The sequence below is a fragment of the Ambystoma mexicanum genome, chromosome 4p (assembly GCF_040938575.1).
Source record: "Ambystoma mexicanum isolate Mex_15411 chromosome 4p, UKY_AmexF1_1, whole genome shotgun sequence".
Taxonomy (NCBI): Eukaryota; Metazoa; Chordata; class Amphibia; order Caudata; family Ambystomatidae; genus Ambystoma; species Ambystoma mexicanum.
The window spans coordinates 901,395,797-901,412,590 of NC_090927.1; the positions used below are offsets into that span (position 1 = coordinate 901,395,797).

At 45.5% G+C, this 16,794-nt stretch overlaps 1 protein-coding gene across 1 annotated transcript in view; it reads right to left on the minus strand.

The window, feature by feature from the left end:
- Positions 1–741: 741 nt before the first annotated feature.
- The window catches only part of GJA10 (gap junction protein alpha 10), a 52,953-nt gene continuing 36,900 nt past the window's right edge, over positions 742–16,794 (minus strand). Inside the window, exon 3 of the mRNA XM_069606476.1 lies at positions 742–2,346. Within this exon, the coding sequence (XP_069462577.1) occupies positions 2,308–2,346 (39 nt within the window). The 3' untranslated portion in view covers positions 742–2,307. The remainder of the gene's footprint in view (positions 2,347–16,794) is intronic.

Genomic DNA, 16,794 nt, shown 5'->3' on the forward strand with positions numbered 1-16,794 from the left:
GGTCTGGGAGCCGATCCTGGCCTCCCTCTCCTCTTGAGCTCCATCAAGGGGTTTTTGGGTGGCGGGTGTTATTCTTAGGGTCCATTCCCGGGGGGTGCGCCTGGCCTCTGGAGGATATAGTATTTCCAGCAGCTGGTTCCCCCTAGGCGTGGTCGTGTGTGGGGCACTCCTTGCTCTTTATTGCCGGTAAAAGTTTCCCTTCTGTGTGCTGGGTCCTGTGTCTTTGGCCGTTAGGGCGCTCTGCATCGACTGTGTGCTCCGCCGGGGAGCGGGCTCAGTCACGGTAGAGCTAGTCGTTATATGTTGAGCATGAGCGCTCTTTGTGTTCTGCTTTTCATGCTGGGGGTAGTTGATTATGCCCAAGGCTGAGCCCCACATGAGCTGGCAGCGCGGCTGCGTGTCTGTAGCACTAATGGGAGTCCCTGCTATGCGCCAGACTTACTTGTGAGCCTGGGGTTCCCGCCGCCTCTCCATGTCCTCTCCCCGGGGCAATGTCACTTTCTGAGGATCTTGGTGAACTGGAAGGGACAGCCCTGGAACGGGAAGGACAAAAGCGCTAGGAAGACACTGAAATAGGGGGGTTGTCCTACCCTCTAGAATTCAAATCACTGCAATCATTCAATGCAGGTATATTTAAACCCTTATGAACAAACGCATCAATGGGACAATGAACCATTTGTCCCATTGGAGGTTAACCTGGAAATACACAAGAACATTCTGTTGTATTCATACAGCTTTTATTATTTAGCTGTTTGACTTATTTAACGCAACATATTATATAAACAATTGTGCCCATGGTGTGATGGTGAAACAAACAGTTTTGGAGCATGGAAAAATGAACATACAAATGTAAAACACAACTTAACAATAGGTTCACATTAGTTGAGTGACAAGTAGTAAGTGTCCACTTTGCGTCAATTTGTTTGTCATTTTCGAAAGATTTTTCATGGAAAGCCTTATGAACTGTCTATTTAACTAACAAGGAGCTGCATTAAAGAAATATTGCACTGGTGCAATTTTGCAAAAATTGCCCTAGTGCAAGTGCAAAAGAAGTATTCTTTTCATGCAGGTTTGCACCAGGGCACAATTTGTCTTGGTGCTAACAGAGTATGGGATTAGGGAATTAGACCATTACTGCGACCTCCGAAAATTTCAACTTTTTTTCCCGACCCCCTTAACACCACATATGGGGGGAGGGGTAATGGCATATAATGCAAGTAGAGGGGGGTGGTCTCCCCCGGATATATATGTGGTATAATGGGGGTCGAAATAAAAAATAAAGCCTGCAATTTCGGGGTCGCAGTGATGGGGGTTGCATTAATCCTATAGATTCTGGGGTTAGTACTTTAGCAAACATTTCCCTTGTGCAAAATTGTGGTTTTGCCCTAGTGCGAATCGTCTACAGTCATTAACTTAACGCTGGTGCAAAGTTTCTGTAATTAGGCCTCTGTTGCTCTACATTTACACATGTATTCTAGCACCCTACTTTGCTGCTCTTTGTAACAATCTGTCCAGCTGTTCATCCTGCTGTGTACCACGAGTAAGCCACTCGCCCAAGCAACCTAATTATCCAAACCGCCTCTTACGATAACTTGAAAACCAGGCTGTTCCAATGGCGCAGCAAACGAGTAGCGCCAGGTTCGGGGCACGCAGCGCAACTTGGCTTCAGAAGTCATTGGCCCATGGCAGTGGTAGTCAGACTTTATTATGCTGACCTATAACCGCTTATATGTGCTATTAAAAACAGCCAGCTAATCCCTTTTTAAAGATCCTCTTGCCCCCTGCACAATCAGGCCCACAGTTTTAAGACTGCTGACCTAAGGTGTTCAGCGTGGTGATTGGAAGCAAGCTCAACCAATCAAGTCTCCTACCGCCTACAAGCAGATGGTGTGCCTAGTGGCGAGTCTTAGAATCGGAAATCCATTTTGCACTTGAATATTCAAACTGATTGTTCAAACCACAAACCTACAATAGGGGCCCATTGTGCTTTATTCTTACATTGTTTGACAATTGGGGGAATGTATTTAAATCTTTGAGGCACAGGAAGTTTTGTTCTTCTGAGGTGTTTCAGTGCTGCTTTGATGCACACTCTGAATCTTGTGAAGACAGGCATTCATTGGGTGATCATGAATGCCGAGCGGCCATCTTGTCTAGTGACGCATGTACGGCATGAAGTGGAAGAGTGCAAAATGGTTCCATTTCCTTTTTTCCCAGGGAGCCAAGATTCGTGTGGTGTGAAGTACGGCGTTCCTTCTCCAGTTGGCGATGCCGCCCTTGCCTTGTTTTGTTTGTTTCTACCCTCTGCCGTTACTTTTTCATGATGGATGAGAGTTCTAGAATCATGCTCTGCGAAAAAGAAAAGATTTGAGTAAATATAAGTACTACTTTTGAGTAATGCTAAGACATACTGTGTAAAGGAAACACATAAAAACATTGTTTAAATTCAACATGGTTGCCTTTTTCTAAAAGCTGCAGTCCTAAAAATGTATCTTCTAAAAGCCAGTTAATAAGTGTTGCAGGTATGTGGCTAATGGTAAGAACAAGTAGTATTTTAAGTAAGTGGTATTTTAATAGTAGGAGGTAGTTAAATTGTTTTGCTATGGCAGGTCTGTCTGTAAGCTACAGCCAATATAGAAACCAACTACCGTAACTATAATGCCTTTTGGCTACTAGAGTGACATAAACGTGTCCCTGCTTCTTTCCTTACTCTTTTCTTGCTTTGTTGCTCTCCTTCGACTGTTACTGAGACACAATCTACACACTATGCCCTGAGCCCTCAGCACACCTCATAACCTCCATATCACACAGCCGGTCAGGTATGCAACACTGTTGAGCCAGTTGGGCTTCAGATTCTCTCTTCAAATTCTGGTCAGGGGCCCAAGGGACTCCTCCCTACTTCAGAGCTGCCATTAGGAGGACGAGGATGTCGGTAATAAACAGTGTCCGGAACACTTCCCTCTCACCACTAATTCCAAGGTCAACTATCAATGATGACTGCTGGGGTGCCTGACAATAAAAGGGTTCGCTTTTTTGTAAAGATTCTAACTGTCTTAACATCCTGTGTAAGCAGAAGCTACGTGTTTGTGCCAAACAATGACTGCAGGTCGGTGAGCATATCACACTTTCTTTAGTTGTGTGTCTTGCATCCTGAAAGTAAAATGTTCAGACTGCCATTGCTTTGCGTTGTAGTGTTCCATTCAGGATGGGGAAATTAAGGGATCGTCATACTCTCTGTGCTTAACACGTTTCTATGAACGTGTATATGCTGCCAGTTGCATTGCGGTGAATTACATACTTTGCAAGAAGACTCTATGAAGTAGAGTATTGTTGTGATGAAAGAACCAAAACATAACCAATGTTTCTTTGTATTATTAATATACATATAGCCATCATTGACTTTGTATATGACACATTTAATACAACAAAATTACTTAAAACATAAAACCTAAAATGTCTTTTCATAATACAAAATTAATCAATCTATATAGTATGTCTATTTTTCAAGCACAATCTCTCAACACACAAATCAGCGTATCCCTGCTGATAATACTTCCTGAATCTAAGATTAACATTGTTGTCTTGCAATAGCAGCACCCATAAAGAGGACACGTCATCACAATTTGACACATTGCTGTATGATTTCATATATTTTGCTCTAATAGCCTTCCGACTGCTGCAATTGCACATGGTATGTTCAGCTGTTTCTATTACGATTTCACTGCACAAACGGCATAATCGCTCATACCGCGCGTGGTATGCCCACTCTTGCTCCTTCTATTCCGAGTACCTGTGTGCGATTACACTTCAACACAAGATAGCTTCTTATTAAGGCTTCAATGTATTTCGGGACCATTTTACGCCTTATCCTGTATTCGATAAAGGGGCCGCTGTTAACATAAGATGCCAAGCATACAAGATCATTTTCCTTATTCAGGTTGTATATTTTTTCTTGATCCAACCGTTCAGCTTGGCCTGTGTGCTACCTATGTTATCGAGTGCAGATGCTTTTGTCATCGTGCCATGTTTAGTCCACAAGCCACCAAGAGTGCCAAAGCTCACACTCATGTATAGCCCACTGGGCCATCATTACATCAACCATGATTGTTTCATTGTCAAGGTGTCTCAATTTCTCATAGCCCATTACAAGTTTGTATTCAGTTACTCCAGTTATTTTCATGATATCAAATTCTAACAGGATATTTTCACTTGACAGTGATTTGGGCATTCTGAATAACAATCGCAAGATTTTGGCCTCAAATTTATTTTGTTCAAATCTAAGTTTGGTTACCCACACTTCCACACCATATATCATACAGGGGACTATTTTAGATGTGTAGAACAATACTATAGTTTTAATACAACATCCGCCCTGTTTACTGATGGAGCAGCTCAGAGCGTGTGCGATTCTCATGCAGTTAGCCTTATTCTCTGTCCATTGATATGACCATTTCAACTAATTATCGATTACGACACCCGATTACTTATAGCACTTCATGCATTCAACCACATTCTCATCACGCTTCCAAACTGATTTAGTGTTTTTTACTCTTTGTTTTTCCCATGAATGCCACAATCTTTGTTTTTTCGATGTTGATGCGGAGGCTTTTGTCGCTGGCATACTTGCCCAGGGCATCTACCTTGAGTTTAAACCCTTTTGGAGTGTAATCAAGGAGAAAAAGATTGTCTGCATAGCTAAGCCTGGATGCAACCCTGTTTAACGCCAATGCGTCATTGAGAAAACGCCAGACACTCGCCCCTCCCTGTTCACCCTCAATCTAACCTGTGTGCTAGTATGTAGCTGCCTGATCATGTTTACCAGGCCATGAGGAAGGTTCCATGAAACAAGTTTGTTCCATAGTCTATTCCTCATGACCGTGTCAAACGCTGCGCTAAAATCAATGAATGCACCATAAACCCTCGATTGGCATCTATTGCAGGCATATTCAATGGTGGTTATCAAGGTCAGGAGATTGTGCGTAGTGCTGAATTTGGCTCGAAATCCTGTCTGATTTGAGGGGATGATCTTATTTTCGGTAATCCACTCATTCAATTCATTCAGCAATACTCTCACAAAGAGTTTCGCCGGTATATCCTGCATGGCCAGCATGTGGTAGTTAGAAGGGATATTACAACAACCTTTTTTATAGACGGTGAGGATAGTACTCTCTTTCCAGGAAGCATGCAACTCACCATGGGTCCCAATCGATACAAATAAGGGATGTAATGCATTGTCCTAAATACACGGGGATAACTTCAGAAGTCCATTACACGTGCCATTGGGGCCAATCAACTGAGTGATGTCAGTGACCATCGATTTACAGACCCAGCTCTGATTAATGTGCGGATGTACCTCATCGCTGGGTGTCGTAGCCCCCAATGTCTTCTTGATATGAGTACACCAGCACTCTTCAGGAGCACTGTTCATGGGTAGGTTTTTCTTAGCAGCCCCTCACAATGGACCAAATACCTATATTATTATTAGTCCTGGCATGATGTGCCAAGCGCGTCCACAATTCACACTTGCTCCTAGCGTGGTGTCTTCTCAACCACCCACAATACTTTGTTTTAAGGGCTTTAATATGTCTGGGGATGTCAACAGTCATCATCTCTCAGACTCCTCCACGCAATGCCTGGGCGATATCCGGCCTCAGTTGTTTTTTCGCCACCTGTACTGTTGTGGTCATACTGTCATACTGTCGACTACTATTGTGATCCCTAGTTCAGCGCTCACTCGGGTGCATATAGCTGCGGTTTTTCTGTGTGAGGACATTTCGACAACTACTTTACCTTTCTCTAAACTAACGGGTTCCAGTATGTTCGATTTGGACCCTCATTTATAAAAATGTCCCGTTCAGTTTGAAACGACTGCCACTCACGAATGCATTCAACAACACACAAACAGGAAATCAGTCACTTTCTTCTTGTGGCAGTATAGCCATGTCCTGTACAATGCCAAGCCCTACCTCATCAACAAATTCATAATCAAGAGTGGAGGCGCTCTTCCCACTAATGTGAGTATGTGCTTTTGCGGCATAACCAATATTTGTATCACCTAGAATTCGGCCAAGTGCCAAATTTGCAGAGTTGGTTTGAATCCCAACTTCACCACTAAGCCAAATTGTGTGAGCCTGCAAATACTTTGTTCTCACAGTGCTTTATCTGAAAAACTTGGCAGCCTATAGGAGTTCTTCAGTCCACACACTGCGCTGTTTCAAAAATGGTTCACTTATTGATTTGATTAATAATATATCATTTTGCTAAATATATAACAATAAGTGACTTTGTAAATTGAACAGCAAGTTATTTGTGTCTTGGATTCCTCACAGCACCACCATAAGAAACCATGGCCCTCTTCTGACTGAAAACTGAAATAAAGGCTATATCAGATTGTAAGTATTCATACCTCTAAAACAAAAGTTCCCCGAATCCAAGGCTCAAGTCGAGGGTACACGCAGGTGGGCAGAGGCCCCCCACATTTTTCAGAGGGCATCTTGTTATGCTAATTTCTGGTGACGCCACATTCAATTGGGAGGTTAATAAGGCCCCCCACTTTCTTTTTAGGACTTCACCCCTGCCTGAAATTATTATTCAATCTAATTTGTTTGTGTCTCTTAACCTTTGCTGGATGGGCATGGAAGGAGGCTCTAACATATTTGTATTTTATTTGTTATTTATATAGCACCTTATGCTAAATTGCTGTACATATGCCAATTTACAGTACAATAATAATGAATACAAAATGATAGTCCATCAAAGTAAAAGAAGAAATGTATGACATTGCCATAGAAAAGAAAAAAGACTACTATACACAATTAAGATTGAAGAAGATAGCTTTTCAAGGAGGAACGAAATGAAGACTAAGAAACAATAGATCGAAGAGAAAAGGGAAGAGCATTCCAGTGAAGCAGAGCAAGCAAAGACAAAGAATGAAAACGCGATTGAGCACAGGGAGGGTGAGGAACCACTATGTAGACGAGGGGAAGCATCAGAGCAAGCACCAGCCCATGAAACTGCAAAAGTGTGATTAGATAAGTAAGAGTGAAACCATGAAAGCACAGATCCAGAAAACCCAAAAGAAGAGAGAGACTGTAAATGTAACGCCTGATCCACTGTGTCAAAAGCAGCAGAGAGATCCAAGAGTATGAAAATAGACGAGGGTTTAGAGTAACGAGCAGTAAGCAATGAATCACAAACAGAGAGAAGAGCAGTTTCAGCAGAGTGAAGAGGACGAAACCTGGATTGAAAATGGGGAAGAATAGAATTTTCAGTGACAAAAGAAGAGACCTGATAGTAGACAAGCCGTTCCAGAAGATTAGAAAGGTAAGGAAGAAGGAAATAGGCCAAACATCTGAGGCAGAAGACAGACCTAAAGAAGTTTTTTTATCAGAATCAGAAGGATAGAAGCATGTTTGAATGAGGGGGTGGGGAGAGTGGAGCTACAAAGAGAAATATTGAAAAGACTAGTAAAATAACAATTCAGAGAAGGCTAGATTTTAGAAATAAGAGATGAGGGATGAGGTTGTTAGAAGATGCAGTAGGGTGAGCCCGTGAAAGAAGCAGATAAGTATCAGAATTAGAAATTGTAGAAAAAGAAGAGATAACCATTGATGATGAAAAAGATAGAGGAGAAACATGAGAAGAAATAGATGAAGAAGGAGTTGCTTAGAGAGTAGCCACTCTGGAAGAAAACTATCTAGCGAAATGGAGTGCAGTTAAAGTAGATGTAAGTAAATGGTCAAGAGAAAGAGGAAAAAGAAGATGAGATAATGATTGAAAAAGACATCTTGGGTGAGCAGATTGAGATTGAAGAAGATCAGAATAGTATGTAGCGCCTTATATACCATTGGTATGGTCTGAAGGCGCTGGTAGGTTGAACGCCCTTGGGAACAGAAGTTCAGATCAATAGAGAGAGTAGAGGGAGTCAAAAGGTGCGTGTGAGCAGCGGGAATGTGTGCAGCTCATGCGGTATTCGTGTAATAGCTGCTTCTTAGCGGTAGGTGTGGTGGTTGAGAGATCAGGAGTATGCGTTTGTTCTGGCAGGATTTATCCAGACCGGATGGATGTGGCTGCGTTAGGCCTGAGGAGAACGCCTGGCTGGGGTGTGTGTAACCAGCAGTGTTTACTTAGAATGATGTGAAGTGAGCGGCGGATGTTGGTATGAGAACAGTTATACCGAATGGCGTCATAGTATCTCTGTGTTCTAGTTGAGTGGTGATGTAAAGGAGAGAGTAAGCGTGGTGGTGTGATATGATGGGTTATATGCTCTTTCAAACATTCTCAGCATTCCAAACCATACTATATACGTCACGCAATTCTATGCGCTCCAGTCCATTCCATGCACTCCTATCCACTCCATGCACCCCAGTCTGCTCCATACACTCCGGTCTGCTCCATGCACTCATGCATTCCAGCCCGCCCCGCATGCTCAAGTCCGCCCCGCGCGCTCCAGTCTGCCCTGCGTACTCCAGTCTGCCCCACGCATGCATTTTTGTCTGCTCCACGCATGTACTATTGTCTGCCCCATGCATGCACTCTTGTCTGCCCCACGCATGCACTCTTGTCTGCCCCACGCATGCACTCTTGTCTGCCCCACGCATGCACTCTTGTCTGCCCCACGCATGCACTCCTGTATGCCCCATGCTCTACGCATTCAGCACTTCTACGCACTCATCTATTCTATGCACTCATCAGTACTGGATGCAATCTGTGCTCGTTCGTTCTACGTACTCGTCTGCTCTACGCAACACGTCCTTTCACTCTGGGCACTCGTTCGCTCCAGGCACTCGTTCGCTCTAGGCACTCATCCGCTTTATGCCCTCACACGTACTATGCATTCACCCCCTCTACGCACTCACCCCCTCTACGCACTCACCCCCTCTACGCACTCACCCCCTCTACGCACTCACCCCCTCTATGCACTCACCCCCTCTATCCACTCACCCCCTGTATGCACTCACCCCCTGTATGCACTCATCCCCTCTACGCACTCATCCCCTCTACTCACTCATTCCCTCTACGCTCATCCGCTCTATACACTCGTCCGCTCTATCTACTCGTCCGCTCTATCCACTCGTCCGCTCTATCCACTCGTCTGCTCTATACACTCATCTGCTCTATACATTTGCCCGGTCTGTACATTCTTCTGCTCCAGCGATCTACACACTCGCTTCACTTCCGTATTCATCCACTATCCACACTCATGCGCTCTACTTGCTTCTCCTGCGGATACCTGCAAATACAACCTGGAGCTGTCACATGCTCTACATACTCATCCGCTCCACATACTCATCTGTTCTACACACTCATCCGGTCTACGCTCATCCGTTCTGCACATTCATCTGTTTTACGCACTCCTGCATTCTACTCGCTTCTCTGTATTTATGCACTCATCCGCACTACACGCTTGCCCGCTCTACACACCCAGCCGCTCTACACACTCATCCGCTCAACATGTTCCTCCATTCTATACACTCATCTGATCTACTTATTCATTCGATTTCCACACTCATTCGAACTATATAGTTATCTGTTCTTCCACTCATGCATTCTTCCACTCCACGCATTCATCTGTCCTACCTGCTTCATCCATTGTAACTATATCATCCACGCCATTCACTTTGTTCACTCCTCCTGCATTCTGTCCCATTTCAGAAGTTTAACTCTCTTTACTGTTTCCGTATGATTTACTCTTATTAACCATTTCACTGCTTTGATCTACTTTATACGTTTAATTCTGTTTGTCCTTCTAGTTTATATTAGGGGTTATTTGCTGTGCAATTTCTCGCATCAGGTAGTTTGTTGGATTGGTGTCATTGAGTTGCTGTTAGACTGTTTGGGTTAGTTTGGTATGGGTTGGTTTTAGGGGAAGAGCCAGGTTTTCAGCAGTTTGCAGAAAGACGTTAAATCCTCAGTTAGACGGATGTGGGGTGGGAGTGAGTTCCATAGCGTGGGGGCCAAGGCTGAGAATGATGATCCGCCTAACCTGACTGAGTTTGTCTTCGGTATGACTAGGAGGCCAGCTGAGCTTGATCTTAGGGTGCGTGGGGGGTGATAGGGTTTTAGCTTGTCTTGAAGATATTGAGGTCCGGTTTTATGCAGTGCTCGATGGGAGATGCATAAGGTTTTGAAAGTCACCCTTTGGGTTACTGGAAGCCAGTGTAGCTTCTTAAGTGCTGGGGAGATGTGGTCTCTTGGGCCAAGCGCAAGTAGCAATTTGGCTGCCGCGTTTTGTGCCCTTTGGAGTTTATTCAATTGTTACGCGTGGACTCCGAGGTATAGGGGGTTTGCGTAGTCCAGTCTTTATATAACGATTGATTGGATCGCGGAGAGTCTGTTGGGAAAGGAGAAATATGGAAAGATGCGCCTAAGGGTTTTAAGGTGGTAGTGGCAGGACTTTGAGACGTTGTTGACTTGGCGCGAGAGTGTTAGGTCAGAGTCAAGGGTGCATCCAAGATTTTTCACTGATTTGGAGGGGGTCGGTGAGTTGCCCATGGCGGATGGCCATGGTAGTGGGTGCGGAAGAAGTTCGGAGCTGCCACATACCATGATTTCCGTTTTGGAGGGGTTTAACAGGAGGTGGATTTTGGTCATCCAGAGTTCTATGTGAAGGAGGCAGGAGGCCAGGTCAGGTCGGTAGTTGGGTTTTGAGGTCAGGAGTTTTAGAATTAGTTGAGTGTCGTCAGCGTAGTTGTAGCACAGGATGTTGTGTGAACAAATTATTGGTGGGAGGGTGATCAAGTAGAGATTGAACAGGAGGGCAGATAGGCATGCTCCTTGTGGGACTCCCGTGTCGACTGGTCAGGCTTGGGAGGTATAGGTGGAGAATATCGTTATTTGGTACCTATCTTTGAGGAATGAAGCTATCCATTTAAGAGGGGTTCCACGAATTCCTAGGGAGTGGAGGCGGTCTAGGAGGATTGAGTTATTGATCGTGTCAAAGGCAGCGGATAGTTCGAGAAGGATTAGTGTGGCGCATCCCGCGGAGTCTGCCGTCATTTTAAGTTCATCCCAGATTGAGGTTAGGGTGGTTTCAGTTCTGTGACAGGCTCTGAAACCTGATTTGGCGGGGTCTAGGAGATTGTTGGCTTCGACAAAGGCATTTAGTTTGGAGTAGGTGGTTCGGTCAATGAGTTTGGCAAGGAACCTGGTGTTTGAGATGGGGCAGTAGTTTTTGGGCTCAAGAGGGTCGAGCGAAGGTTTTTTAATTAGAGGTTTGACATGAACCGTTTTGAATGAAAAGGAGGGGAAAACAAAAAATATAACTAGGGGGAAAAATTGAGAAAAACAAAATATGGTGATCAGACGAATAGACAGGATGCACATAAACTGCATATGTAGACAAGGATGAAGTAAAAATAAAATCCAGATAGGAGCCAGAGACATGAGATGGAGGACTAGAAAGAACTGAAAGAGGATAGGAATCAAGAACGACTACAAATGGAATAGATACGTGAGTAATGGTAGATGTGAGGCAGGGGCGTTACTATCTGTTAATGGGCAGAAGGAGAGCCTACGGATGGTGGGCGGTAAGCCCACGGATGCCATTGGAATGTGACCCAGTCCTCAACATGTATAAATGAAGCGGTAAGGTGTATTATGGATGGGTGCTCATTTGCAATGCACACCACAAGCAGAATTTAATATAACTGCTTGAATTATAGGTGTTACTAACTGTCACGGATAGCACAGAAAACACGCTGACAGTTCAAGGGTTTTTATTTGACCTCTCACTCTCGCCTTGTCACAACCTTTCTCCCTAACCCAAGCATCTGTAACTCTCGGTTAGTACTACTAAATATTGCATCACCCACCCCCAAAACCCCCAACTGTCTAAGCTATGTCGTCTTCTACTGGTGGTTCCTTAATGCAATTTAGCTAAACTCCCTCAGAGACTTCCTAACTCTCCCTACTCTAGCCAAGGATAAGAGTTCTAATGGGAGTTATGATAGTTCCTTGGACTCACTCTTTTAGTTTCAGGCTGGTCCAGTCCTTCCCATTCACTCCTTCACCCACTTTTACTACTGCACCCCTCCTTCTTACTCCTCCCACCAGTCCTCCATCCTCTCCGATGTTTCAGTCCTCCTATTCCTCAGCTACACCCTTTGATGTTACATCTCCTCCCCCTCTTCACTACTTCTCCCCTCCTCCACACTACTACTTCCCTCCTCCACACCACTCCTTGCCTCCTTGCACCACTACTACTCTCCTCCTTCCACCACTAATACTCTCCTCCAGCCACTACCCAGGCACCTTCCTTCCACTCTGTCCCATTCACTTCACATTCACTCTCTTTACTCACAAACATACACACTCATACTGCAGAACTACTATCACTCCTAAGCTCCTCACTCGCAACACATTCTCCTCTACAAACCGCTGCTCCCTCCTGCCTCCTGCTGGTCTCTTGGTCATTCTCCACCTCCTCCTCTGCCCTCACTCGAAAAACCCACACTTTCTGATTCCTGTTTCCTGCTTAAGTATTCCTGCCCCGGTGAGGACTGGACTGTTTTCCCTTAACCAATCTGTTCCTTTCCTCCCCTCCTAGGGCGTGTATGTGTAGGGAAAAGTCTTACAAAGGGGGCTTCGGCCCACCCACTTTCTCCATGAGGGCTAGACGCATAATGAACATGGCAGCCTAAGAAGTCGAATGACCTAGATTGTGTTTCGTGGCCCGTTCCTTTGGGGAATCCCAGTAAGTTTCGGGTAAGGTTGCCCCAACACCCAAATTCCCCTTTGTCCCGGGTGGTCTAGGGGCCCTTTATTGTGGATGTAAGCTGTCCGGCTGAATCTGCCATGCTTGCGACGCAGGATTCCGCTCTGCTTTAATCTGCAGCGAGGGTGTCTATCTCTCTGGTTGGGTCTAGGCGGTGCTTTTTGGCTCTCCTCTCCAGTTCGCAGCGTGGCTCGCTGATATTGACCCTCTTGCTTGGCCTTCTCTGTTGCATCTCAGCGTCACTCTGGGGTTTCCTAAAAGTAAAACCAAAAGCTGGCCAGTATTGAGACTAAGAGGCAAGGCTGGAGGTAAGGTTCTGCAAACACAGATGGAGGCACAAGGCGGCGGGGAGGAATTGGGGCGCTCTTTGCTGGGTTTGCCCTCAAGGCTAGGGCTGACTCTGGATTCCACCCTATACCTCCCACCACCCATGGAGAAGGGTTCATAACCCCTTCTGACAAGGTCAAGGACTTGACCTTGTCACATAGCCTATACCTTGATACTCACTTCATCAACTATGGATGGGTAAAAGTCATAGCCAGTCAGTACTCAATGCTTACCAGCAGGTCTGTTAGATTTCCGAAGCTATTTGCCTTTGCAGCCAGTAGCCATATACCGCACATAATGGAACAGTGTGCATACGTTTTGTTATTGAACATAGGCTGGCCCCACTGCAATATTTAATCTTGGAATATTATCTTATGGTGTACTTACTGATGTCCCGTGCTGCGATCCACTTTTAATACTGTCACCTCCACGTATGCCTGATTCCCCCTCAAGGGGCACAGCTCTCTATGTATTGTGGCCAAAAGCTGGGTGAAAACACCTGATTGTGTTTTTGGTGGGTGAAAGCCCATTGACTTATATGGGTGGGTAGGGAGCTTGCGGTGAGAGAGCTGCTTGCAGGGCATGTGACGACTGCCAAAAGCTTGTAACTTGAGATATATGCAAGGGATATCGATACAAGTGGGAATTATGGGGCCCGCTTGTCTTTTGCTGAATTAGGCCTTGCAAATCCTAGGACAAGCCCAACCGAAATGCATAGCAGGCTGAGAGCTTGCTCCTGTGTTGTGATGGCTAGCATCTGGGATTCACTCGCATGTAAGAGGCTCAGAGAATTCACTGCGTGCCGCCTTCGTCAAACCTCTGTGGATTTGGAGCCGGGCACTACAGATAATCAGGGAGGAACGCTGATCTTTTCAATATGATTGGGTTGGCAGATTGACCCACGACATTGAAGTGAGCAGGGTGACTATAAATAAAACCTCTCACCAGGACAAGCAATTTCTTTATTCTTGGTTGCTCCAGCCCTAGCCACAACGTCACTTCCTGCCTGCTGCTTCCGGCCTACTTAACTCTCCCTTCAACCAATGCTTTCGATCCAATCAGTCAGTGAGTCCTCTCTTCCCTCACGACTTCACTCTGCTGCTCAAGTGGGGGGGGGAGGCATGGAGTTGGAGTGAAGGCGGAAATAAGAGTGGCAGTGGAGGAAGGAAGGGTGACAAAGCAAGAGGACAGGAGACAAGAAGGAAAAAAATACAAGTGATGCCTGGGAAGTGAGTTGGGAAAGAGGTGCAGGCGTACAAGGAGGGGAGAAGAAAAGGGAGGGCGGAAGAAAGAGAGGAGCTAGAAAGTGAGAGGGGAGATGAAGTGGCCTCAATCATTGTGAGGCATTGAGGAACCACCAGGAGGACAGTGGCATGTCCAGGGAGTGGCCTGAGGTGGCTCGTGCTACCCCTGGAATCCGAGTGGTGACCCCAGGTGCCACCCCAGTATCCTAAACTATGATAATTATGTGTTTGTGCTCGTACTTCATGCCACCTCTGCATAAGTCAGTGCCCCGCGTGCCACCCCAGTCAAAAGATTCTGGACACGCCACTGCAGGTGGAAGCACACGTTGAGGGGTGAGGGAAGACCATGACAGGAGACAGTAGAGACTCACAGATATTCCCTCTGGACTCTGTGTCCAAATATCCAATGCAGGCAAAGACTCTGGCAGAGTCTGACAAGCCCTCCTGGGCAAGGGACGCTACCCACTTGCACCCACTGAGGTCAGGCGTTGCCTGGCCCAGGCACGGAAGCAAGATCTGTAGCTGAGAGCCCCTGACTCAAGGCTGAAGGGACGTACCTCCTGATAAAACAACGATGGAGCGGAGCGACCACTCGGCCAAGACAAGAAAGATGTGCAGGGGACATTTGAAACCCCAAAGATTGTGAGTAACTTTTATTAGACCCACCCGAGGTGGAGACCAAAGGAAAAGAGGGAAGGAATGGTGGATTAAGGTCCTCGAGCAAGCCAGAACTGCTCATCTTTGGTTTACCCCCAGTCCTACATCCAGACCACCCTAGGCCCTTGGCACATTTGTGGTGTGAAAATAAAACCTTTTGAACTAATCTACATGAGCCTCAGGTTGTCTTCCCCTGCAACGACAGCACACAGATTGGAATGTGTCAAGTAAGGAGGTAACACTTTAAATGGTGAGGGAGGGTCTACCTTTAGTGAATCTGTGGGGTACAGGCAAGGCTCCAGATAAGATTTTGAGGTGGGAGTACTCCCTATTTTTTAACTTTGAGAGTAAATGTCATTTTAAGAGAGTAAAAATTACTTTTTCTCCTTTACAAGAGAGTAAAATGTATGCGACATCCAGCCGACGTGCAAAAACGGTATGGAAATCATTACTATGCGGCAGCTTTCTGCATTGTGACAGAATACACCTTTCAGTATTTCTCTAAGGTCTGGCCATTTGATCTCACCTGTATATATTTAAATATTGAAAACACAAAAACCTAGCCAATTACATAGTAAAGCAAACATGAATTGTATTGTGTGTTTTGAGGTTCGATAGCAGAATTGTCTTTTGATGTTTAATGAAAGTCCTCGTTTCCTGGAGTGATTACTACCTAATGGTATGATACAACAGTGCAGAGGCAAGGACTCCATGCTAAATTCTATATCTGATCTCATGGTTAAATGGTTATATAGTGCTGTTGGCAAAGCACTGTACATAGAACATATTTATCAGAATTATCACCAAACCAAAGACAGTACTGCTTTATCGACCTTGAAAGGATGAAAGGCTGAGTTGGCCTTGCTGGGATTGGAACTTGCAACCTACAGATCACACACAGATCACAACAACGAGTGCTCAACCGACTGAGCTATCTTATTGGCTAACATCCTTCAGAGGTCGGTTAACTGAGTATCGACTGAGGTATAACAATCACAGTGCCTAAATGTTGGACTAACCATGAAGCGCTACAAAAAGTTAAATACCTATCTGGGTTTTCACTGCGACCAGTTTTGCTGAGTTTCTATTTTAATTACAAATGTAACTTTAATTTGTTTGTTTTTGAACAGCGCTTGCACTTCCTCGAGAGTCAGGTTTTGGATGTTTTCATTGGGCCTCATTAAGAGGCTGGTGGTAGCTGTGCCTGTAGTACAGGCACGGCTGCCGCCGTTATTAATTTTTTTCCGGTGCCCAGAAAAGGGCAACTACCGGGTCATGACGACCTTGCTGGACCTGGTAATTGCCCTTTTCTGGGCGCTGGAAAACATTTTCCCCATTCCCATTTGAGCCCCATAGACCCTTGCAATAGTTTTCAGGCCTCTTCCTCAACTCAGCACCAGAGTGGTGTAACTGAATATTAGTGTGCACAACTCCTATTCGCCTCTTTCTTGTCCCAGTACTAGAGTGGTTTGACTGAGTGGAAATAAGAGGACAGGACTGGCAACAACCTGTGATGGGAGGGGGATGGGAGGATTATTTTTATCACAATGGAATGGGGATACTCTGCCTCGCTCCTAGACATCCTCCTATTTAACCTCTCCCTAGTATCACTACATTGATGGCATTTTCCAGGGTCATCCTGGAAGGAAGAGGAGGGGAAAAGGATAACATCCCATAAAGGCTGCAGGGACGGAAGGTTCATCATGGAATGGAAATGCGAGATACCGTGTCTCGCCCAAGGACATCCTCCTTCCATTCCCAAAGTCTCCTCTACCCGGGTGATCCTCCCTCGCATATCCACCCCCAGGGTCAGGATCCAAGAGCGATGACGCTTCCCTGGCCAGCTGAGCAGAG